Raw genomic sequence first — 25644 nt, forward strand, 5'->3', positions numbered from 1 at the left:
AATTTAAGTACTTCAAATGAATCATGTTTAATCTGAAATATTTTTATTTTGATCATATTTGAAATATTTAAATTTTAAACTCATTTACCATTCAGTTTTAAATTAAACATTTTCAAATGAAAAAAAAAATGTCACAAGATGTATTTCCATATGTTGGTTTGAAATGAAAAAAATAATTTCAAAAAATAATATTATTGTAATATAATAATAAATCTTTTATAAACTTACAGATCAGTGATGGTTACACTTTAATTGGATCCGGACGTCCACCTGTATTTATCTACCCCAAAGGAGTCTTTATTTCTTTGCATATTTCTCATTGACGACGCCTCTCTCGCACTCTCCGCCACCGCTGCTGTCGCCATGCAAGCACTCCAATCGTCGATGCTGCGGCCATCGTCTCTTGACCCACTTCGCAAGCCCTCCCCGCACCTCCCTGGAAATGCGAGGCCGCCCGCTGCCAAGAAGCTCTCGCTCATCTCGGCCGCCTCTGCCCAACCCGCCGCCGCCTCGGCCCCCAAACGCGAGAAGGACCCTAAGAAGCGGGTGGTGATTACCGGGATGGGGCTCGTCTCCGTCTTCGGCAACGATGCGGACGCCTACTACGACAAGCTGTTGGCCGGCGAGAGCGGCATCTCCCTCATCGACCGGTTTGACGCGTCCAAGTTCCCCACCCGATTTGCCGGCCAGATCCGAGGGTTCTCCGCGGAAGGCTACATTGACGGGAAGAACGATAGGCGTCTCGACGATTGCCTTCGCTACTGCATTGTTGCCGGGAAGAAGGCGCTCGAAGATGCTGATCTCGGCGGCGATAAGCTTGGGAAGGTCTGTAGAAGTCCCGGTTTTAATGTTCAATTGGTTGTTTAAGTGCTTCAGTATTCGATTTGTTTTTTTTACTCAGTAGGTAAGGTACTTGTGAAATTCGATGAGTTTGTAGTTTCATATGCTGATTTGAATCGGGGATCTATAGTGAATATGGACGGGCAAACGAACATTTGAGCATTTTCTTACTTACCTACTGGATAAGGGATTTTTACCTAGCAAAAAGAGAAAGGAAAAGGGGTTCTGGGTATTTGCTGTTTCATTTTCCTCCTGTATTTTTGCTTTCCAAAGCTAAAGAAATTTGTATTCTCTAATTGGATTTCACTCAGAGGGTCTTCTTTCAGACACACATTTGATTTAACTTACGGTTTTATGTTTTTCATAGGGGATATGATCATTTCACTGTTCAATTGCACCTGCATCCAGAAATGTTTTGTCTATCTCTCAATTACAGACACAAACATATATTATATGAATGGCGTTCCTAGTGCTCGAGACTCCCCATTTTGTGGTGGCAAGGAGAATTTTTTTATCAATCACAATTAAATAACTCCGAAACTATATGAGATCTGGACAGATTGCTTCTAATTGTTTTGAATCATTCTTCTATAGCAGTCTCCTGCATGCATATTCCATGTATGACAGAAGTTGTAGACCAATATATATCATATGAAAGGTTTTCCTAGTGCACGAGACTCCCCACTTTGCGAGGGTGAGGAGAACTTTTTCATCAATTGCAATTGCATAACTCAAACTATATAAGATCTGGACAAATTACATCTAATTGCCTTGAATCTTTGTTCTATAGCGGTCTCTCACATGCACATTCAGTATATGACAGAAGTTAAAGACAAATTTTTGGTTTAAATATATCCTGTTTGGTACGTGAGTTGTATGACCTGTTTTTGCATTCTCTTTGATTAGTAAAACTTGTGAATTTATTGAAATACCTTGAAGGTTGTGTTAAGTGTTAACGATGCAGTGACAGAAGATAATAGAGTAAATTGACTGTGCGTTATTTTAGTTTCTGGTTTTGGATACAGTAAACTTCTAGTTCCACATTGCTTATTCGGTATAGGATTCACTCCTCCATGGCATTTCATCATTTATGTATATATTTATTGAAAATGAAAAAAATAATTTGACTGGGATTTGTCCTGCCATTATGATTGCTAATGTTTGATTACCGCATATCTGAGTAGAAAAGATTAGCTGGATTCAAGCTTAATTACGAAACAGACAATACCTGCATATGAATAATTTTGTCACATTTGAACTCAATTGTGAAAGAGACAGTAGATTTACGGAATGTGGAAGGCAGCTTGCTGTAATAAAAATACCATGCCACCATCCTAACTTGTTTTATGCTTTTTTTTTCACTTTTATGTTCACACACTGTACACACTGCGCTAGAGAAACTTCGGCACGATCTCATTTAGGGTGATATTGAGTTAGTGTTTGAGCTTGAGACTTCTGGTCCAGTAGGTCCGTAAAACTCACTAGGATAAGTGGTATTATTGAACCAGACAAAACAACAAGCAGTGAAACCACAAATAGATAAAGCACCTAAACTATAAGACAAGTAATTGGGGAGCTGAGAATTTTTAAAGAAGCTCCATGAGTAATTGGGTCTTGGAGATGGCCTGGGAATGTGATAAATTTTGAAGTAACGTGGAAATAGAAAAATATGTGACCACAGGTATATAGCTATGGGGATATTTGAGTTCATGAGAAGTGAGCATCTCATGGTAAAGGGTTTTGGGAAAGTATTCTGATATGTAGAGCTGATTTCATAACCTCTTCCAGTCAAAGGTGGGAGAGTTGATAGAGTGGTATTTTGGATGCATAGTTGCTGGCACTGTTGTCTTTAAATCTTCCTTCCTGGGGAAGACAGGGATGCTTATTTAGTATATTATGCTCCTACTGGGGTCAATATGCTGTTCTATGATATATAATAGCAAACGGACGAGCTGCAGTGACAGTACATCAACTGATGGAGCTTATTGTTATGACCCTGGGGGTTATTCTGTAATTTCTACCTCTAATAGACTGTTAGAGCAGTTAGGAGGTTAGAGAGCGGGAGAGGCTGTTTTAACAGCCGAAGGAGATAGTTAGGAGGTTAGAAGAAGCATTGTATAGCTAGAGGTCTTATTAATAAGAAGACCTACGGCACCTAGGGATTTTACCGATTGATTGATGAATAAATCCCTCTCTCTCTTGATCTTTCCAATCTCACTCTTCTATTTCACCTTTTCCCTCCCTTTTCTTCAATCGGAATTACTGAATTGCCAAGTCCCAATTCAAGGACTTGACACTTATTAATTTACTTTCTGAGTTTTTAAGGATCTGGAGATTAGTAGGATGCATTTCTTGGGGTATCTCACAAAAAGAAAGATTTGCTAACGAATCATACACAAAGGCATATACACTAGACAAAGGAGTTTGGACCGTGTGGACAGCCTTTGGAGTGGAAAAATTTGTTTGTTGTGTGCTTTCTGATGTTGACAATTAATAATCTAACACACAGAATGCATATCATTGTGAACTTTTGTTGTCTTTGTAAGTGTAATTTGTCTTATTTATTTTTGTGGGTTGTGATGTGGCAAGATTGGTTTGTTTGGAAAGAACTAGACTTTCACCAAGGATGTGGTGAACTTTATTTATGGTTGGTTTGGGGAAGGGGTTAGCGTGGGGAAGAGGAGAAGAAAAGGTGGATGTTAGTGCCCTTTGATTTTTGTGGATCATTTGGAAAGAAAGTAATAGAAGGAGCTTTGAAGGGATGAGGGAACCTTTATATATATATATATATTAAAGAACTCAATTTTCTCCGTTATGGTTGTTCATCCCGTCACCTTTTGCCTTTTTCTTCATAGGTTAGATAATTTAGTGTATGTGGATTTAACTTCATTCTTTTGCGGTTTTGATCTCTAATTCCTATTTTAGTGCGGAAAATGTAAAACATGTTAGGATTTAAGAGGTAGGTTCTTTAGTTTCACAGGTACCTTATAGGCGAAGGTTTGTGTGCCAAAGTTTGCTTTCCCTTTCTAGGTATCACTGGAACCTTCAAGTGAGCTTTTGAGATACTTTCCCAATATCTAGTCCATTCTTTTTGATTGGTATCTGAACATTGGAATATAGGTCTTTCCCTTGGATAAGCATTACAACTTTCTGGTGGATCATGAGTAGGACATGGTGCAAAGGAATTTTACAGTCTCTTATCATAATATCATGTTAACTTCATTTAGGGCAATATTGGTCACATGGCTTTGTTCCAAACTCGCATGTTGATCAAAATGGGGGAAAAAAAGGTTATGCCCTTTGTTCCAGTGGGAGACATGAATTTACATGTGGAACATGCAAGGGAGAAGTGCTTACTTCATCAGCTGGGTGAGAACTCATGTTGCATACACATCACTCTTTTTTTTTTTCTCATCTTTTTTGTTAGATAAATTAAATGAAATTAAAATGTGACAAAGGGGGTGAATGGGGTTTGGAAGAAAGAAGAAACAGTGCCGATACTAATGAATGAAAAAAAAAGGGGCATATGTACATGCTTTTCTATCTTCCTATTTTTTACCACGCAGTGTTTTTCCAATTGACCCTAGACCTGTGTATACACATCCCTACTTATCATCAAATGACCTTTGATGATTTTCCTCAGCATGATTTATTTCCTGTAGACTTATTTGTTAGCATATACAATAAGTGATTGAAAAATATTTCTCTTTTTTTGGTAAGTAATTGAGGAATATATCAAAGAAAACAAATGAGGAAATATTTGAGAAAAAGTTTGGTTTAATAGGCTGTTTTCCTTGATGCTTTTTTCCTTTTCTGATAAATAAACAAGTATATTGAAAGAGAAAATGATCTTAAAAGAATATGCACAAAATTTCCTAGATACAGTAAAATTAAGGCATCCAAAAATGCACAACAGATGACAAACAAAAATGATAATCCATCCTTGACCAAAAAAATAAATAATATTACACAAAGTTGAACTCTCTCCATTCTCAAATGCTCTCTTCTATCCTTCATACCAAATGTACCACGGAATTCATGAAGGAAAAGTTGACCTCCTGATATCTGGCAGCTAGGTAAGTTCTGCCTCTGAATGTAAAAAGCCTACTAGAGAGGCAAGCATATCCTACTGAATACCTGGAAACTTTGACTCTTCCGCCACCAGACAATAAAGAAGAGGATGATCTATTGACTCTCCTCTATCTTGCACATATAATATCAATGGAAGATCACCTACCACACGCCCTCAAGTTATTGTAGTAAGAATGACATTGAAGGCAGTTACTCTGCATAGAAGGTGACTATGAGAGGAGTGGTTGATCCAGACTGCTTTGCAAGGAAAACTAGATATCCCTTTAGGTGCCATTGAAAGAACAAACAACAAAAGTTCCCATTATGCAGTAGGTGCATGTCCATGTGTCCACCTCATCTAGTCAAAATAAAATGATTCAGCTAGCTGTAAAATATTGATAAGGAGCCCATTTTTCAGTCCTAAAACTTGCTTATAAAGTTTGGAGGTTACCTTATCTAGTAGTGACAAGCATGCAGCCCTCGGTATTATTTGCCAACCTAAAATTTGAACAGAGGCCTGACCAGACCATTTGTCCTACTAGAATCTTGCTTTAGACTCATTCCCTTTTTAAGCTTAACATACTTACTAAAATCCTCGCACCCCCTCATTCTAACCCTTATAAGGAGAAGAGTCTAATCCAAGGACCAAACCTGGCACACTACCATACTGATAAACAATAAATCTTCTCCCAAACCAATCTAGCTTGATATCAAATATCCACAACTAGTTACCAAGTAAAGATTTCTTAAACAGGTCCAATTTATACCTACCTGCCCTCACCCTCTAGGAGGTAAACCTTTCCTGGTGAGGTGATAAACTCACCGGCAATTCCCGTATCCCACTTTGCAAAAAATTAATTTGTAGGCTCTCCAACCTATTAATAATGGATACAAATGCCATAAAAACAAAAAAAGAATATAAGTGGGAAGACTAGAAAGTACACTTTTTAGTGAGAGTTTGGATGCCAAACTTTTCTTAAACTTCTCCACAACCCATATCGAATAGCCTTAGCTTTGAATGAAGTGCCCAAAAAATGAACTTATATATTTAATTGAGAGAGTCCCACTTTATGCCCAAGTCTATAGGCCAAAACATTTTGAGCCCTCCATTGAGGATAATCTCGCTTTTGGGTAAATTGATACATGGTCTTGATACACTTTGAAACATGAAAGAACTCCTAAAATCTCTCAACTCTTAGACATTCTACTAAACAACAGCATGCTATCTTCCAAAAAAAAGTCATGGGGAGATGTGAGACTCACACCAAAATATCCAACCTCTTGCCTACTTCAAAACCTTTCCCCCCTCCAACATTGTTCTAATGTGTAAACCATTTAAGGCTAAGAACTCTATTGCTAAATAAATAAATAGAGGGTCACGTTGCCTCGGGCCTCACAAGCTATGGAAAAAACTTTAAGGAACCCCATTACCAAGTACTGAAAACATCATTCTGAAAATACAGAAACAAATCCAACATCCCCACTTGGGACCAAAGCCCATCTTATCTATAACAATACGTATAAGGAAGGCACTTTGAGGGGTGCACCTTGTACAAAATCATCATAAGGCATACTTCATACAAAAGAATTAGTGGAAACCAGGGTAGCATCGTGAATTCTGGGTAAACAATGCATCTTTCAATGAGCCTCGCATGAAGATTTAATAGAAGAGCACAACTGATTACAATAACTTAGTATTAAAGATAGGTGCATATGTAGGGATGGCAATGGGTACCCTACCTTGATGGGAAGGGTAACAAAAAATACTTCTTTTTTTGGTTGGGTGGGCGGGGAGGTATTTAAAATACCCATTGGGTATGTGTAGGGTGGTGGGGATATCATCCCCTACCCATACCCTACGTTGATATAATTATATATATTATTTATCTAATTATATATTATAATTCATATATTCAAAAAAGCCTAATTCAAATATATTCTCACAAACTTGAAATCTAACCTAATTATGCCTCCTTGTCATTAACAAACCAAGGTGATATTTTTTATTACTTAATTTTATTGGAACAATTTAAAAAATTTCAGTTGTTCCTTTTTTGCTTTTTACTTGCACTAATGTTAGATTCCTTTATTATCAAATTGTTGTGAAATTATTTAAACTATGAATATGAATTTGTTAGAATGATGTACGTCGGGTGTATGGTTACCTATTATCCTATAGGTATGAGATGGAGAATTAAACAAAATACTCTAAGGGTACGGGTAGTGGGTTAGGGGACACGAATAGAGATACTGGTATGGGGACTGGTAGAGGGGCCCCCTATCCATTGCCATCCTGATGCATATGGTGTTAACATGTCAATATACAATTTCAAGGCCACATCATGATCCCCACCAAAACTATAAATTGAAAAAGCCACCTAATATGTAGGTAATAAACATGTAGAATATTGATTGCCTTTTACAAATCAAATAAAGAGGAACCCTTTAGTCCTTGAGGGGGGTGGGGGCAACTTAATTAAGTCAATAAAAAGTGAAATACCTATTATTGTGATTATTTGATTATGTGAAATTTTTTGCTTTTGCTTATGGTGAGTAATGGAGGAGTTTTGCTCTTCAAACTTCTTTTATTTTGTTTTAATTTTCCCCCATCCACCTCTTTTAACTGTTCAAAATTTATTTAGGGTATACCTGATGATAACTACATTCTGGTGCTTATTTAATTCCTTACAGGAAGAAACTCTCTCTCTCAGTTCGTTTCTTTTGTGCTTTTTGCAGATTGACAAGGAAAGGGCTGGTGTGCTTGTTGGAACAGGGATGGGTGGTCTTACAGTATTTTCTGATGGTGTTAAGGCTCTCATAGAGAGAGGTTACAGGAAAATTACCCCATTTTTCATACCTTATGCTATTACAAACATGGGCTCTGCCTTGCTTGCAATTGAACTTGGTTTTATGGGACCAAACTATTCTATATCTACTGCTTGTGCTACCTCCAATTACTGCTTCTATGCTGCTGCCAATCACATCCGTCGAGGTGAGGCTGACATGATGATAGCTGGTGGTACTGAAGCTGCCATTATCCCCATTGGTTTGGGAGGTTTTGTTGCATGTAGAGCTTTGTCTCAGAGAAATGATGACCCAGAAAGTGCTTCTAGGCCATGGGATAAAGATCGAGATGGCTTTGTGATGGGTGAAGGTGCTGGAGTATTGGTAAGTTTGCTTGTCATGTGCTAGGCTTAATTAAAAGAAGAGTCAGTGAGTCATATGATAGATGGTAGACTTTTCCTTTCTCCAGTTTCTGGGATCTAGCAAAAGACACGCACAATGAGCTGTCAGCCAGTCCCATTGTACTGCATGAGAGCATGAATTTCTACATTCTAAAGAGGAAAGGTAAGGAAAAAAAAAAAAAAGCAAATACTGCCAGAACCTGTAATTGGGTTTTGTTTGCATAATGCTGTTGATATTTTCCATCATCTTATTCACATGGGACTAACAATGAGTTTTCCCTTTGAAACCTTTTTTTGTTGACTTCATCAGTTCCTGGATTACTTTTGAATAGTAAGTGCTGTATTCTTGGTTTGGATTTAGCTATTGGAGGCTGCATGGGCAGGGCATATTCTTTCCTTGGTCCATCTCTGCTGTTTTTGACCAAATAAATTATTTCTTGCTCCAGTGGCTTATGTCGTTATGAAGTGAATACTAGGATGTGTATATATGTACATATTTATTTTTAGTAATTGTGACCATGTCCTTGGCAGGTGATGGAGAGCTTGGAACATGCCACAAAACGAGGTGCACCTATTATTGCAGAGTACTTGGGCGGTGCGGTGAATTGTGATGCTTATCACATGACTGATCCAAGAGCTGATGGACTTGGTGTCTCTTCATGCATTGAGAGAAGCCTTGAAGATGCTGGTGTGTCTCCAGAAGAGGTATTCATTTGTTTCCCTCAGGTTAACTTTCTTGTACCCTATTCTGGATTGGCAAGGGCATGGTGATAGGGGGCATTCTGCAAGCATCGTACTTTGCACTAATAATCCAACTTTTATCATAGCATTGTCTTGAAATGGTTTAATGCTTATCCACCATTTATTAGTGACTTTTCTCGTATTATAAAGCTGCTAACCTATGTTTACAAGGGTGGTTGATGTCCATTACACAATCAAACATCAACCTAAGAAATGATGTCGGCAAGAGACAAAAACTAATGAATCAATATTCCCCATCATTTGTTCAGGTCAACTACATAAATGCTCATGCAACTTCTACTCCTGCCGGTGATATAGCTGAGGTAAATGCCATAAAGAAGGTCTTCAAGAACACTTCAGAGATCAAAATGAATTCAACCAAGGTGACTCCTCTCCCCCCCGGCGGGCGCACGCGGGGGTTGTTTTCTTTAGTTGTTACTCGTGAAGCCAAGCTGAAATCACTTGCAGTTTCCTGATGCACATTTCTTTCTTTTTTCTTTCTCATAGTCAATGATAGGTCACTGTCTTGGAGCTGCTGGGGGTCTAGAAGCCATTGCTACAATCAAAGCCATCACCACAGGCTGGGTGCATCCTACCATAAATCAATATGTATGCTCTATTTTCTACTTAATGATTCTCTTTTACTTTCTGCCATCTGTCTGAATTAATTTACATTAGAAATTGATGTTAGCTGCTGTTCTGCCGGTGTTTTAACTTTTTGATACTTTATTTAGCTAGATAACAAGAATATCACAATCTTCAGACTAATTCATAACTGTTTTATGCAAAGTCAGTTAAATGTTACAAGTATGAGTGAACCTTTGGATCGCATGCTTCTTGAATCTCAAATTCTAACGCATGGGAATTGGTTTAAGATGGATCTAAGCATTGGATATGGAAAGATGGACATATCTTGCATGTACAAAGAGGCAATATTTTGTAAATATTTTTAATCCACAAAGTTATTATTTAAGTATGCCATTGAATAGGGCCTAATTACTAGGATGTTGTGGAAAAGGAGTTCCCATCCAGGAAAATAGTAAGCATGGAGCATTTTATAGAGGGAAAAGAAAAATAGAATAATATGACAAAATAGAGTTGACATGGGAAAGGATACTCATAGCCAAGTGGCATTGAATAAGGGGCAATGCGTGAATTTGCCAACATAATAAGCACCTATATGGGTTTTTATAGATTTAGGTGTTTTATTCGAGTACAAGGCTACATATGGACCTTGCACCCTTATCCATGTTTGTAGTGGATTTGGTAAATAAAGGGGAACCAAAGGGTCTATGTAACAGTGCTTCAAGATTATTTATGACTGAGAGCTTCGTGTGGTTATCTGTTCTCTGAGAACTTTACAGGATTGATAGAGTTAGAGCAGGGGAACTTTACAGTGCTTTAAGGTTGTTTTCTCTCCAAAATGTCTTCCCTAAATAGTTTTTGTGTTTCCAAGTAGGCGAGGAAAACAGGAGACATCTTCGGAAATTTATTCCATAGGTGGAGCAACTGCAGCTTTCAAAAAGAAGGAACATATACTTCAATTAATTCTTTGTTTACCAAAATGAAAAACAATAAGAACATGTTTCATGACCCCTTATAAGCTCTGTGGTGTGGAATATAGGCGTCAATTGTTAAGAATAAGTTTCAAACTTATCAAAACAAATTGGGCCTTGGATAATTTCATGCTTAGGCCCCCAAATAATATCTTTCTCAAATTATCAGACATAATGGTGGGGGGATTTTATTCACCATGTGCAGGTCGGGTTTTCATTGGTTGTGCATATTGGTGCAGCCCCTGTTGCTTCTTAAACAGAAAATATTAATAATACCAATCATTCTCAATCTATGTATTCCACAGATGGCCTAGGACTCTGCACTTGTAATGTTAGATGCAGAAGAGTAGGCATCTACTGAAACTCAAACAAGAGTTACTTTTTTCGATGTGCACTAAGTTCTGCTTTGGAATCTTGATCAGGGGGTTGGAAAAAGAAAATAAATTATTGGTACTGAAGGACTAGTTGTTTTTTCCTTAGCTGCATCTTCCTGAAGATGAATGCGTACTTCATTATCTTTTGGCTTTAAGTATTGAGGGGCCACTTATGATTCTTTATTTGTTTGGCCTGATAAATCCAGAACTTAGAGCCTTCTGTCGAGTTTGACACTGTCGCAAGCAGAAAGAAGCAGCATGAAATCAACGTTGGTAAGAGCTGCTGAATTTCTGTCCTGTGTACATTGCAGCACGTTTCATGATTCCTCTAGCTGCATGCATATTGTGGATTTCTAACAACTAACTCTGATCATGATTTTGCAGCCATTTCAAATTCGTTTGGGTTTGGTGGACACAACTCTGTAGTGGCCTTTTCTGCATTCAAACCCTGATCAAGTTTCTGTCTGCATTATTGTGCCCAGAACAGATCCTGCTTCTTCGAGGATTAATACAATTTTTAGAGGCTGTAGTGTCTTATTTATGGAAGTGGAGGCTGCAAATGCTTGCTCTTAAGGATACAATTAGTTGTTTATGTTAATCTTGAGGTGGAACTCTAGCTTTTATTACTCGACTCTTAGTGAATGTGTTTGTATTTGAAGCTGTTGAACCCTCCTATAATGAAATTTTTGCTTTGATTCTTGGAGTTTTTATCATTTCGTTGGCGTGGAAGCCACTGCATCCATTGATGATGGTCCAATGTTGTATTACCTTGCACTCCTGCAATGTCTTCTGCTTACCAAATTGTTATATTTCTCTTTTTGCAATTATTCTTGTAAACATAATTCCTAAGGGTCATCTGTTAGTAAGAGGTTATTTGTATTGCTTGTGAGTTATTATTCATGCAATGAGTTTTATTTGGGGCGTGTTTGTGGCCGGGCAATGAGAATTCAAAAAAGAGTGTGTTTTAATCAAATGCTTCATATAACTTTTTATGATATTTGGCTTAAATTTAAAAACTGTAGCAGTAAATTTTTTTTTTTGCTTGGAGTAGATAACAAATTCAGAATTTCTGAATAGAATTACTCCAATCCATTTTAATTCAAAGATTGCTTTTTAATTATATAAACGTTTTTATCAGCAATATTTTTACTTTTTAGTAATTTTACCTTTTCAATTATTTGCTAAATATATACAATACTAGAAGTGTTCTTTAGATGATTTGCCCAAATGTTAAATTCTTTTTCTTTGAAATTAGTTTTTAGAAAAATAACTTTTAGAGAAATAATCACAAAAAAAAACAAAAATTTTACAATGATATTGATATCAAACAAACTACTCAAAACATTAGTAATTTTGAGTTTTCCCAGGAAAAAAAGTAAATATAATATTGGGACCCACCCAATCAAATTATAATAACTTCTTCAAAGTGGATAAACCCACCGGGCCAATCTCCCGTAGGGAATCGGATTTTGGTTGCCTCTAATTTCAACCCATTCGGGCCACCCGCCCCGTAATTTTCCCGCCAAAATCGGGAGTCCCTCTTTTTCGCCTTCCCGCCACATCCAAACCCTAGATAGACTGAAAAGAAGAAGGCCCATTCTATCCAGTATCTCCTCTCCTCTCTCTCTCTGATCTGTGATTCCATTGCAGAGACGCCGCAAAGAGATGGACATCAGCGAGGAGCTCAGGGCCGCCCACAAGCAAACCTTTCGCAAGTTCTTCGATCAAGATGTAACTTGTTCAAATTCCTCTCTCTCTCTCTCTCTCTCTCTGAGCTTCTTTCTTCGTCTCCTCTCAATGTATATGTCTCTCTCTATACTTATATTTATTTATGGATATATATCATCAGGAATGGAAGGATATTTACACACACGAAATAAAAAATATGATGCACCACAAGCGCCGTCGACTCATCCTCAACATTTCCCATTTCTTCGCCCACGAAGAAGGCCACTTGGCTCGCAGGTCCATTTCTCTTTCTCTTCTCTCACTATATGTATATGCATTATATTTATATAATCAATAATCTGTGAAATCTGATTCTGTGTTTGTGTTGATTTGATCTGATTATCGGTCTATGCATATGGTAGGCTGCTCCAGAATCCAGGTGAGTACATGCAAGCTCTATGCGATGCTGTGACTGAGTTTGCACAGAGCCTTGATCCCAAATACCTGAAGGAAGGAGAGCAGGTACTTGTTGGCTTTGAGGGGCCTTTTGTGTCGCGCCGCGTTACCCCAAGGGATCTTCTCTCCAGCTTCATTGGTTCCATGGTCTGCGTCGAGGGAATTGTCACCAAGTGTACTGTCTCTCCCTTTCCCCTCAGTTTTGACTGTGCTTAAAGCACTTGAAATATTAGGTTTTGTTTGTTAAACTTGATGGTGCTGGCGCTGTTGGATTCATGAAGTGAACTAGATGTTTTTCTATTTTATCTGTTATTATTATGATTATAATTATGGGATTGAAACTTTTTGCTGTGCCATAATGATTAGAAGTTTGAATTATTCACGATCTGTGGCAGCCTTAGTGAATTTATTTTTCCTGTTCCTTCTTTAGTGATGATATGAAAGGGTTCTTTAGCTGGATGCAAAATGAACAAAAGATAATCAGTATACCCAAATTGCAGATATTTGATGCGAATTTGAAAATAATAACTGAACATATAACTATAGCATTTTGAGGTAGTTTCAGACAATCTGCACAATTGATAAAAATTTTTAATAATTGGAAGAGTTTTCTTCACTGGTTAAAAGCATGCAATTTATAGCTAGGGCCTAATTCTAAATTACAACCATCATGGTTATAATTGGGATGCCATTGCTGACTTCTCCTTTTAACTCGTAGGGACTGCTGTCTGTTAGTCTTTAGCTACCTTCTTGTTCAACCTGAAAGGTTGTGACCAGAATATCAACTTTTACAAAAATTGAGGACAGACAGACAAAGACTGAAGACCTTGATTTGAAGTGAAGATTTATATGATGTTCTCTAATAATTTTTACCAGGAAATACATATGGTGGTGAGAATTAGTAACACACCTGAGCGGATCATAGAATTTAAGTACTTTATAAGTACAGAATCAGTAATATATTTTGGAGAAATCAATAATTTAATTCAGCAAAGCAGTTTTGTCTATGTTTCTAGTTAAAATCAAATTTAGTATTCTACGTCAATTCTCATTTAGAACTCAGAGCATATTTAGTGACTTTGAGGTATACCAAGACACTTTTTGCATGCATTCTGATGGCCTAGATCTTTGCATGTGCTATATGATGTACAAGATGTAACCAATTGGCTACATTTCCTCCCTCAGGTTCTCTTGTAAGGCCAAAGGTTGTCAAGAGTGTTCACTTCTGCCCTGAGACAAGCAAATTCACTACTCGTGAATATCGAGATATTACTTCAAACATGGGTTTGCCCACAGGGTCTGTGTATCCAACTCGGGTAATGTATCTTATTTGCTTCGAGTTTCATACATTTTATAGTGAAAATGGTGTTTTTTAGAATAAGTACTTCTCCAGGATGATGAAGGCCACTTGTTGGTGACTGAGTATGGCTTGTGCAAGTACAAAGACCATCAGACTTTATCAATGCAAGAAGTGCCTGAAAATTCTGCTCCTGGCCAGCTTCCACGAACAGTAGATGTCATAGTTGAGGATGACCTGGTGGATTCTTGCAAACCTGGAGATCGTGTGGCAATTGTAGGGATATATAAAGCTATTCCTGGAAAAACCAAGGGCAGCATGAATGGGGTGTTCAGGTTGGTTATCTCACACTTGCTGCAAAATGTTAATTTCTTTTGAGCAGTTATTCATATAACTGAATGGCTTAAAAGTTTGGTGCATTGTTGCATTTTCTAGGACTGTGCTTATAGCTAACAATGTCTCACTGCTCAACAAGGAGGCAAATGCACCAATCTACACTCCTGAAGACATCAACAAGATTAAAAAGGTATCTCTGAGAAATGATACATATGACCTGCTGGCTAACTCACTGGCACCATCGATACACGGGCATTTATGGATAAAGAAAGCAGTGATTTTGTTGTTGCTAGGTGGAACTGAAAAGAACTTAAAGAATGGTACCCATTTACGAGGGTGAGTTATGCTTTTGTCTCTCATCATTGTCCTTGACTTGGTTGGTCTCTCTTTCTGCCATAATTTTCTCAGTTCAGCATCTTGCAATTTTGAGTCCTTATGGTAAATGTCCTGCTTATAGAGACATAAACATGATGATGGTTGGTGATCCTTCAGTCGCAAAGTCTCAACTTTTAAGAGCAATCATGAATATTGCTCCTCTAGCCATATCAACAACTGGTCGGGGTTCATCTGGTGTTGGTTTGACTGCAGCAGTTACTTCTGATCAAGAAACAGGTAATGCTTTTCCATGGGCCTTTTCATGTTGTTGCCACATTCTATTAGTTAGAGTGATTGTAGTTTTCTTGTGATTAGGAGAAAGAAGGTTAGAAGCTGGTGCTATGGTTCTTGCTGATCGAGGTGTCGTTTGTATTGATGAGTTTGATAAGATGAATGATCAAGATCGCGTTGCTATACATGAAGTAATGGAGCAGCAGACAGTAACAATTGCCAAAGCTGGTATCCATGCATCACTGAATGCTCGATGCAGTGTTATAGCAGCTGCAAATCCCATCTATGGAACTGTAAGTTGTTTGTTAGATGCTCACTCGAATTCATAGTTGATTTTTGCTTGCATAGCAGATATACACAAGTAGCTCCACCTAGCTTAACTTGGTTTACTGTTGTGTTGGATGTGTGCACAGTATGACCGGTCATTAACTCCAACCAAGAATATTGGACTCCCAGATTCTTTGCTTTCACGTTTTGATCTATTGTTTATTGTACTGGATCAAATGGATCCTGATATTGACCGCCAAATTTCCGAACACGTTTTGCGTATGCACCGTTTCCGTTCTCCAATAGATGGAGGTAGGTCAACAAAACTTCAGTGGTCGAATGGCCTGTTCCATATCCAATATGTTCTTAAAATGTTCATGAAAGAACTTACCCACAGGTGCTGCTGATGGGAGCTCAAGATATGGAAGAGAAGAAGAAGCTGATGTAGGCTCATCTATTTATGTAAAGTACAACCGGACGCTGCATGGGAGCAGAAATCGAAAGCATGATACCCTTACTATCAAGTTTCTTAAGAAGTATATTCACTATGCAAAACATAGAATTCAGCCAGAGCTGACTGATGAGGTATGTTTTCTCATATCAATTTTCTTTTCCTTTGAATTTCCAATTTGCAGTATTCATTTGAACAAATTTACTGTCAAATTATTTCTTTTGGCACCTAGTCCCTTACCATTCTTGGGCTCTTTTGTGCTTTTTTGTTCATTTTCTAAGAATGGTGATTTACAGGCATCTGATTGCATTGCAACTGCATATGCAGAACTTAGAGATGCCAGTTCAAATGCAAAGGTTAGTGTTCATGATGAGCCAAACATATTATAGATAGAAGTTCCATGGTCCATATCTTAAATATTCCAGCATGACATTTTCTCTTTTTTAGACTGGAGGAGGAACACTTCCAATAACTGCTAGAACCTTAGAAACTATAATACGCTTGTCAACTGCGCATGCCAAACTGAAGTTAAGCAGACAGGTAAGGAATTTTATCACTTCTCAAGTGCTGTTTCATCATTTAATATTATTACTGTACTTGGTAGCCATGTTATTAGTCCTACAAGTTGAATTTGTTATTTCAAGTTCCATCTAAGACCTGATGGGACTTGGGAATGAGATTAAAGACTGCGTTGCCATGGTGTTATTTATATATGTCTTTTCTTTTTTGTGACCTAACTGAGCTCCTGCATTCTATTGGTTCTTGATACCTTTTAATACTTTTTTTTGGTTGCTTAATTTTGCTTGGCAGGTTCTCAAGTCTGATGTTGAGGCAGCTCTTAAAGTTTTAAACTTTGCTATATATCACAAAGAGTTGACTGAAATGGATGAGCGTGAGCAAGAAAGGGAGAGGGAGTTGGAGAGAAAACGCAAAGCTGACCATGATGGTGGCAACAATGATAGAGGAAGGTGAGCATGCAACATTTTTCCTTGGCTAGTGCTAATAATCTACTCTTCTGTTCCCTGTTACTATCTCGTATAGCTTCTGACTGAATATTAATTTTCTTTTTCTTTTCATTCTTTTGCCAATAGGTTGTGTTAAATTAATTCCTATGGATTATAGGCAATGAAAAGTGTTTTGGTCCTTAAGTTTGTTCTGTTATCCTTATGTTGGATAGTGTTCCTATGATGTGAAAACTATAGTATTGGTTGGACGGCTGATGGGGAAGAAAGAAAATATGCCAGTTAGGGCTCTTAGTTTTTATTCTGAAGTCGTTACTAATCTTGGGCAGCTTAACTATGTCCAATGTCATCAGATTTCCCGAATGCCAAGCATACCGGTCATAAGGTGGAAAGTTTTTAAGTGGATCTGATTTGCTAGGCAAGACAGCTTTAGTAGTTCAAACCTGAAATCTTTGATGAAAGTGCCTTTTATCATGATTAGGCAAATTTAGTTGATGTACCACTTTCTGGAATAAGAGGTTTTTTGTAGTTAAAAAAGCTTATGGACATATGAGTTGTGGGTCTTGTAGCTCAAAAGTGAGAATAGTGGTTTTAGTAGTTTGTTAATCCCTTTAGTAGAGAACATTAGGCCTTAGTAGGTTCTTCTCCCAGTCTTGTAGTCACTGTAGCCTTATCCTAGTTGGACAAGATGCCATTTTAACCAGTTTCAAGGTCACTGTAATGTGGGGAAAAATTGTGCAGAGGTCATTGCTACAAGCAATTTATTCAGTTATTATCTTAATGAGGCTTCAAAAAAATTGTGCAGTGCTTGTCGTAGATAAAAACTACTTCCATGATTATATTGCTTTACCATCTTGAGAAATTTACTTCCCCAATTAGTGGATAAACTGAGATTGAAACATTCCAATACTCAGAAATAATAGTGCACAAGCATGAGGTTCTGTGTGCAGACTGCCTGACGCCATATTTTAAGCTTTAGACATTTGGTTCTGCAATGCATGAGTTTGTGTTCTTCTGGATGATAATCATGGTTTCATGATACTGCTGAATGTTTATTTTGCTCCCCTGCAAGTAGGATGGATGCCATGGAAGTGGATGATCCTCCTGCAGCTCAATCCAGTGCCAACATAACCTCAGAAAGGTTTGTGCTATGAAACTTGGGTCTTCAATGTATAATATCCTCAATCTGTTTTCCTTACCAGTAATTTTGGATGCTTGTTACCGTGCAGAATTGAGGCATTTAATACTTTGTTTGGACAACATGTGCGGGAAAACCACTTGGATCGCATATCTATTAATGATATAGAAACTGCTGTAAATAGCCGGTCAGCTGTACCTTACTCGCGGGCAGAGATAATGGCCCTATTAGAGGTAACTTCCTTTTAAAAACTTTCTTGTGCTATTCAATTAGTTGGAAGATATTATCACTCAAAATGCATAATTAGCGTATACTTGGTTACTATTTGATTGTGTTTTTGCATTTGAGGCTAGTTTTCCTTCCATATAGGTTGAGTGAAACTGGTTGCATTGGTTTTCAGGGTCTTCATTCCAACTTGCCTGCTTTATATATAGGTTATCTAATATCAAAGTTGTTCATCTTTGTGCAGAAACTAGGGGACAGTAAAATTATGATACATGAGGATACAGTTTACGTACTCTAAAAAAAAGTATCAAGTGGGAGATCCCCAATCAGTGTTAAACGGTAAGCATCTTTCCCTTCGAGCGTTACATAAAATTTCTTCTGGAGTTGCACTTACTGTGAGTGATATCTTCAACCTGAGAACTACCACTGTAATTTGCTGATAGTATATTGAAGCCGTCAGGGAATGTCATGGGAATGTATTTATTGGAGTATCACAGCAGCAACCTCTAGATGGATTATGGCTGGCTTTCTTTATCTGACTGTAAATTGAGAAGATTGAGGATTGAAATCTTAAGTTGTGTTTTAGTTTAATCAATCTTAACTCCCAAAGCGCTAGGTCTTGGCTCAAAGTAGGCCTTTTTGTGATACCATATATCCATTTAATTACTATTGAAACTTGCCACATCCCAGTTCTCTGTGCGTGTGTGATTGGCAGGGGTGCATTAACCTAATATTCTAATCCAAATTGCTATTTTTACACGTAGTTCGTATATTGTACACTCATCTTCATTGCATTGCATGTTATGAACTTATTCCCTTGCATTCTTGATTCAATGGAGTCTACAATGCAGTGAAGCTGAGCATATATTGATATAATAATGGAATGTACAGATTTCATTTACACAATAATTTTGTATTCTAATGGATGTGGTTGATGAGTGTTATTGGCAGCTGAAATTGGGAGTTAAAGAGCAACCAATTTTTAGTTGGCACCTGAAATTTATGGAGAAATATAGTGCATCCTAGTTGTAGTCATCTCGTGCGAATGAAAGGAGTTTGTTTGGTATTCTTAGATCAAGAAAAGTAGTGTATTTTTTATTTTTTTTTGGATTGATCCTGAGATTAGAACATTTTTTGCTGTTAATTTCTTAAAAAAATACTTATATCATAATCAATTTGTGAAACTGAGATGCAGTTTCAGTATTTGTCTGAAGAATTATCATAAATCTAGATGGTGTTATATTTGTTCTATTATTTACATTTTTGTTTTTGTTTAAAGTTTTGGTCAAAATTTAAAAATATTTTATTTAAATAATTAAAAATTATCATATTTCAAACTCCCAACTTCCCTCATCTAATATAAAAGTGATCTTTTATTATTAAATGTATTTTTTAATTTGCCCATTTATAGCATGGATAAGCATAGCTGAACAAATTCAAATTCAGAATTCGGTTGAGCCCATATGCATGGTTAATTTATTAATTATAACTCATGATGTTTATGCAAATAATGTTCCTGCTTTTCCACCAATAGATTGATTACAGGATAATCCTAAATCCCAATTGGTCTGAGAGGCCAAACTATGTCATATTTGCTCCTTTGTTTATTATTTCATCTTACTCATCTCAAGGAATGATTAGGAGCTGTCGAGATAAATCCACATTTCTTTCCTTTGCTTATATTTAAATATTTCAAAGCAAGATCCCAAGAAAAACCAGAATAAATTGATATTTTTTTTGTTGTTTATTTTTTTTTTGGACATTCAAAAGCAAAATTACGTTAAAAATAAAGATAAATTGTTATTTTTCCTTCCAAGATCAAGAGCCAAATAAGGATGAAATTGAAATTTTTTCTTTTGTTTATTTTACACGTTCCAAAGTAAGATTAAGAGAGTAAGAATGAACTCACATTATTTTTGGTAAGATCAAGAGACAAGCAAGAATGATTTGATATTTTCTTTTTTTGTTTCTCTTTATTCTACATATCTCAAAATAAGATCACGAGATGAGTAAAGATGAATTAATATTTTTTCATTTATTTCTTAACTGGATAGGTTGGTTGTGTATGTATATGTATAAATAAAAAATTAAACAAAGGTTCATTAGGTGAAATTTGATAATTGTAAATTACTTTTTACTTTTTTAGATAAAATTTTGAACAAAATAAGTTTTGATATAATGATAAAATTGTTTGTAAATTAATTGCTATTTAGATATTATAAGTTCAAATTTTATTAACAAAAAAAATATTTAAAAAAATTATTAGTCAAGTTTCATAACACAAAAATAAGGTGTTTGCATGTACAAAAATATAAATATATTTTTCTCATATTTTAGTAAAATCATAAAATAAAATAAGATAAATTGACATTTATTGTCACGGCAAGACAAGAAAAGATAAATTAACATTTTTTTCAAAATTTATTTTTTATTCTACATATCTCAAAACAATATCACAAGGCAAGTAGAGATGAATTGGGTTTGAGGGTAATTTGATAGTTTAATACATGAATTGGTTCACCAGAAGTGTTGGTGCATTAATAATTATAATATCAATGGCTAGAATCCAAGTTAAGCTTACTTGGGCTCAAGCTAAGCTCAAAGTTAAGGACCTTCTAAAACCCTATCATGGGCTCTATAAATATCTACCCCTTAACTCTAATATTTTTACTTTTATATATTACATCCCCTTTCTACGACTTTTTGTTTTTACATTTTCACGGCTACCCCTTGGCCTTTATATGTTTTTTTTTTTAATTTGAGTGTTATAAAGTCTTTTTAAAAATGATCATTAGTAGTTTTCTTTTTTTTTTTTTTCAAATTTGACACAAATTTATCTATTTTGGTATTCATAGTATTTTCTATAAATTTGAAAACAAAAATATAATGTCTTTAACATTATTAATGACATTATATATGGAATGACTTATAAATAAAGTTTGGGATAATGAAAGACAAATGATGATAAACACATTGATTTGAGTGCGATTTTGTTCACTCCCTTTAACGAGGTGACCATCACTCTCACTGTTTTTGTGAGGGTGAAAAGTAACGAAACGGTATTGAGGTAATTTTTAAATGTCGTTCCGTTACTTTTCACCCTCATAAAAATAGTGAGGGTGATGGTCATCCCCGTTAAAGAGAGTGAACAAAATCGCACTCCATTGATTTGCATTAAAACCACACATTCACAAGATTGTCCAATCTATCGTCAACCAATCCATCATTCTCAATGAGTTTCAACCTATGTTTCGATATGATCTTTTCCACGAAGACATTCACTCTAACAACAAGCTCTCTACATTACTTTCTCAAGTCTTGCAAATCTAATCAATCGAGAAGAAATATGATCTTTTCCACGAAGACATTCACTCTAACAACAAGCTCTCTACATTACTTTCTCAAGTCTTGCAAATCTAATCAATCGAGAAGAAAAAATGGTTGCTCTAGTTGAATCTCGAGCAAATAATATTCCTTATCATTGCTAATACTCTCTTTTGTTGCGGCAACTATAGCATTTCACTCAAAGGGGAGTCAAGGGCATGATTTGCTCAAGATTTAATAAGAGCGACGATTTTCTACTTTTCAATCGATTGGATTTGTAAGGTGCGATAAAGCAATATAAAGAACTTGTGAATTCAATGTCTTTGACAAAAAAATTACATCAAATTATAAGTTAAAAGTTTGTCAAGAATGATAACCGAGTCATGAAGAATCTAATAATTTTGTGAATGTTTGAAGACAACACAGATCAATAAATTATCATTACATTCTCTATTTGATCTAAATAATGATGACAGTGCAATTTCTAGCATCATCGGTACCATTTGACAGATACGTTTAAATATTTATATTCACTTAAATAAATGTGTATAATGCTGCCATCGAAAATTAAAGGAAAATAAAGAAGAGCTATCCTTGGCCTTGCCATGATTTGTCGTTCCCCACATATACTTTGTGGCGGGTAATCAACCATGAAAATCGTATAATTCCAAGGCAGGAACAAGCCATGGCCACTTCTCTGTTCCTCAGAACCTCTCTCTTTCACTCGCTCTCTTTCTCCACCAAACCCTCTTCGCCTCCCTTTCCCATCAAATCCCACTCTTCCTACCTCAAAGCAGCCATGGCACGTATCCAACGACTCTCTCATTTTTCTGTTTTTACTTGAAAACATATTTCACTGTTAGAAACCCAGATGGCAGGTTTCAAGAACTAACCTTTTTGGCAGGGTTCTTGTATTTACTGCCTTTTTTTTGTTTGTTTGTTTTTAGACAGAGAGAAGCGAGATTACGGAGAAAGACGAAGTGGGTGTCACTGAAAAGAAGAAAATCTTTGTTGCTGGCGCCACTGGAAACACTGGGAAGAGGATTGTGCAGCAGCTGCTGGCCAAGGGTTTTGCTGTCAAAGCTGGTGTTAGGGACGTTGATAAGGCCAAATCGAGCTTTTCAGATGGCAGCCCTGATCTTCAGATTGTGAGTTTCCGAGGAAATTGGCATCTGATTCTTGTGTTTTTGATTTCCCAATTGGATTTCTGTTTATCTCTCATTCTGTTTTGGTACCATAATTGTATAGTTTTCATAAAATATACGAAAATCATTAAGTATCCTCAAGGTTTGGCCTCAGGTAAGAGGCTGTTGTAGTTACCTCCTCTCCGGCCTAAGCTTCAAACCTTTTTTTTGGGGGGGGGAGGGGGGGGGGGGGAAGAACACATAGATTTCTGTGTGCTTACCTGGTGTACAGGGTTTGTGGGCTATTGCGGCTGAGTTTTCGCCAAGCATATATTTATTTCTTTTTGGTTTGTGTTTTCTGTTCCCCCTTCTAGTAGGATTAAGGTTTGAGAAAACCTCACAATCATGAATCCAAATAACATACCAAAAGAATAAAAGGGGAGTCCAAATTAGATAACCTGCCGTTAGAGATAATGTATGATCTGCGAAGTTTGCTGCCCTCATATAGATTTGGCAGTGTAGACACACTTGATGTTCTAAGATCAAATGGGAAATGCCATGCATCCATTATTCTGGGTGATTACAGCGACTTCAAAAAATTCCATTTTAGGATAAGAGAGGACCATTTCTAACTGTTACGGGATCTTGGTTTGTCTGGGGATGCATATTTTTGCAGGTGAAAGCAGATGTAACTGAAGGTTCAACAAATCTAGCTCACGCTATTGGTGATGATTCTGATGCCGTAATATGTGCAACAGGTTTTCAGCCTTCTTGGGATTTACTGGCTCCGTGGAAGGTTAGTTTATGTGTATTATTTCTCTTGATCTCTTGCCTAATTTTGTTAATGTAGAATCTTATACTTTATGCTTCACAGAGTTAAACCTTAATTATCAAGAATATCACTTCATATTGGGGTTTCTACGGACTTGTTTGCAGTCTGTGGAAGCACAAGTGTGGAACTTAGAGCATCCCAACGTAAGTTGTGGAGTTCTGCCAACTAAACGTCAAATTGGGCGCTTAAAGCTGATATTTTTTACTCAAGACTGCTAGGACTCCTGTTTGTCCTTTTGATGTAATTTCTTAGCGTCTCTTAGTTGCTTCGACACTGGATGCCTATAAAGGATGAGAACTGGTAGTGCTTTGATATAAGAATCCATTCAGAAGTGACAACCATGATATATGATTGAAAATTGGATAAAAAGATTCCATTTCTAGCTTTATTAATATCCCACTTGATCTTCTAGACTAATTTTGGAGGACTAGGAGCTCAAAAACCAATCCAGTGTCATCATTATTGAAGAAGTAGGTTTTCAGCATAAAAAATGGGAGATGAAGGGAGGCAAAAGGGGATGGATTTGGTATTTTAGTTATGGTGATACCACAGCTTACACTGACGTGGATTGCCAAGAGTAATTGGATGGTTTCAGATTGTTGGAACTTACATGTCAGAGATATATGCGAACAGGAACATCTAAAAACCAAAACATTCTTTAAGTTCTACTGTTACCATCAGTTCACTGCAGAATTTTCAGGCAATAATTTCAATTTATATGCTACAAACCAGTTGCAATACAAGGTTCAACCCTGACTTTATTGCATGCTTGCATACATGAATTTCCATCTCTCTAATGTTTGATAGTCCTGCCATTTCAATTCAATCATCTTTTGGGTGTTAAAAATAGCTTCACCATGTAAAATCTTCTGCTGCAGGTTGATAATTTTGGCACGGTAAACCTTGTTGAAGCATGCAGGAAGCGTGGTGTTAATAGATTCATCCTAATTAGTTCCATTTTAGTCAACGGGGCTGCAATGGGGCAGCTGCTCAATCCTGCGTACATATTTCTCAATGTTTTTGGACTCACTTTAGTAGCAAAGCTTCAGGCAGAGCAGTATATCAGGCGATCTGGTATTAACTACACAATTATAAGGCCTGGTGGATTAAGAAATGACCCCCCAAATGGAAATATAGTTATGGAACCAGAGGTAAATTATTGAACAGAGACCTTTTGGTTTTGTAGGAAAGTAGCAAGCAAGTTATGTGCTAATATAGTCTCTCCCTCCCTCTCTCTCTCTCTCTCTCTCTATATATATATATATATATTTATACAGGATACTCTATATGAAGGTTCCATATCTAGAGATCAAGTTGCTGAAGTTGCTGTTGAGGCATTGCTTCATCCAGAAGCGTCTTACAAAGTGGTGGAAATTGTTGCTCGCAAGGAAGCTCCAAAACGTTCATTTGAGGAATTATTTGGCTCTATAAAGCAACGGTGATCTGCGTGTTTGAGTTCAGCATGACAGGGTACATGGAAGGATTATGATTCATTATCATTATCCACCTTTTATATGTATGTAATATTATATATGCAAAAATGCAATTTTGTCTTCTTATGTGGTCGGGCAGAATTCCTATATATTTGTGTAGTCGATGGATGTATTTGAATCCTCATCTTTTTGTTTCTTTTGGATTGAAAGTACATTGCAGGAGGACAAAAACACCAAGTAAACAACCTAGCTTTTGGAATTAGAAGAGAATTCCCCTGTTCACCCTAAATACACATTGGAATATCCAGAACCATGGCTCTGAAATCCTAATCCGGTTTCAATAGGGTTCTTAAACCTTCTATTTAAGAAACCTTATCCTCATGCTAGGTTTCCAGTTGATTTGGACATCATCATGGTTTATTGACAGATCTATAAAATGCTCTGAATTATTTTCATAAATTTGAAATGCCTACTTGTGGTATGGTGTTGATTCTGTGATTCTATTCCATCAGAGTTCTCCTTGCCCTTCGGAAAATGCCATAGTTTGCACATCCAAAATCTTGAGATGGCTTGTTATGTGGAGACTGAATCAATCCTCAATTGAGAATAGCTTATTTTGCTCTATCCATGGTGTCTTTCAAATAGAACTGCTAGCTTTTAGATACTGCTACTACTACTGCTAGTTGTTCTGCATCCCCACTATAAGATATTTACATACTGATGAAATTAGACCTTTCAGTCGTAGTCTCTGGTTCACT

General features: G+C 36.8%; 3 protein-coding genes across 6 annotated transcripts; all 3 read left to right on the plus strand.

Moving 5' to 3' along the window:
• The first annotated feature begins 296 nt into the window (after positions 1 to 296).
• On the plus strand, positions 297 to 11475 carry LOC127792887 (3-oxoacyl-[acyl-carrier-protein] synthase I, chloroplastic). The gene is made up of 7 exons (XM_052323530.1): positions 297 to 825; positions 7648 to 8079; positions 8628 to 8801; positions 9107 to 9220; positions 9345 to 9446; positions 10974 to 11040; positions 11152 to 11475. The coding sequence occupies exons 1-7, from the start codon at positions 364 to 366 to the stop codon at positions 11217 to 11219; spliced, it is 1419 nt and encodes a 472-aa protein (XP_052179490.1). The 5' UTR covers positions 297 to 363; the 3' UTR covers positions 11220 to 11475.
• An 842-nt stretch (positions 11476 to 12317) lies between these two features.
• LOC127792787 (DNA replication licensing factor MCM3 homolog 2) lies at positions 12318 to 19046 on the plus strand. Of its 3 annotated transcripts, XM_052323373.1 has the most exons (17): positions 12318 to 12498; positions 12617 to 12732; positions 12858 to 13066; positions 14077 to 14207; positions 14285 to 14523; positions 14624 to 14860; positions 14982 to 15136; positions 15215 to 15423; positions 15544 to 15709; positions 15795 to 15982; positions 16145 to 16204; positions 16296 to 16388; positions 16659 to 16816; positions 17883 to 17951; positions 18040 to 18181; positions 18418 to 18512; positions 18617 to 19046. In XM_052323373.1, exons 1-16 carry the CDS (start codon positions 12433 to 12435, stop codon positions 18469 to 18471), a joined length of 2292 nt encoding a protein of 763 aa, XP_052179333.1. In that variant the 5' UTR covers positions 12318 to 12432; the 3' UTR covers positions 18472 to 18512; positions 18617 to 19046. The 3 variants fall into 3 exon arrangements, with proteins under 3 accessions (XP_052179333.1, XP_052179332.1, XP_052179334.1); XM_052323372.1 differs by having other exon boundaries at positions 18418 to 19046; XM_052323374.1 differs by having other exon boundaries at positions 17886 to 17951; positions 18418 to 19042.
• A 3081-nt stretch (positions 19047 to 22127) lies between these two features.
• On the plus strand, positions 22128 to 25123 carry LOC127792783 (uncharacterized protein At2g34460, chloroplastic). 2 transcript variants are annotated; one of them, XM_052323362.1, is made up of 5 exons: positions 22128 to 22303; positions 22449 to 22645; positions 23298 to 23417; positions 24332 to 24604; positions 24747 to 25123. In XM_052323362.1, the coding sequence occupies exons 1-5, from the start codon at positions 22183 to 22185 to the stop codon at positions 24882 to 24884; spliced, it is 849 nt and encodes a 282-aa protein (XP_052179322.1). In that variant the 5' UTR covers positions 22128 to 22182; the 3' UTR covers positions 24885 to 25123. The 2 variants fall into 2 exon arrangements, with proteins under 2 accessions (XP_052179322.1, XP_052179321.1); XM_052323361.1 differs by having other exon boundaries at positions 22135 to 22303; positions 24731 to 25123.
• The last annotated feature ends 521 nt before the right edge of the window (positions 25124 to 25644 follow it).

The sequence above is a fragment of the Diospyros lotus genome, unplaced genomic scaffold (assembly GCF_014633365.1).
Source record: "Diospyros lotus cultivar Yz01 unplaced genomic scaffold, ASM1463336v1 superscaf1, whole genome shotgun sequence".
Taxonomy (NCBI): domain Eukaryota; kingdom Viridiplantae; phylum Streptophyta; class Magnoliopsida; order Ericales; family Ebenaceae; genus Diospyros; species Diospyros lotus.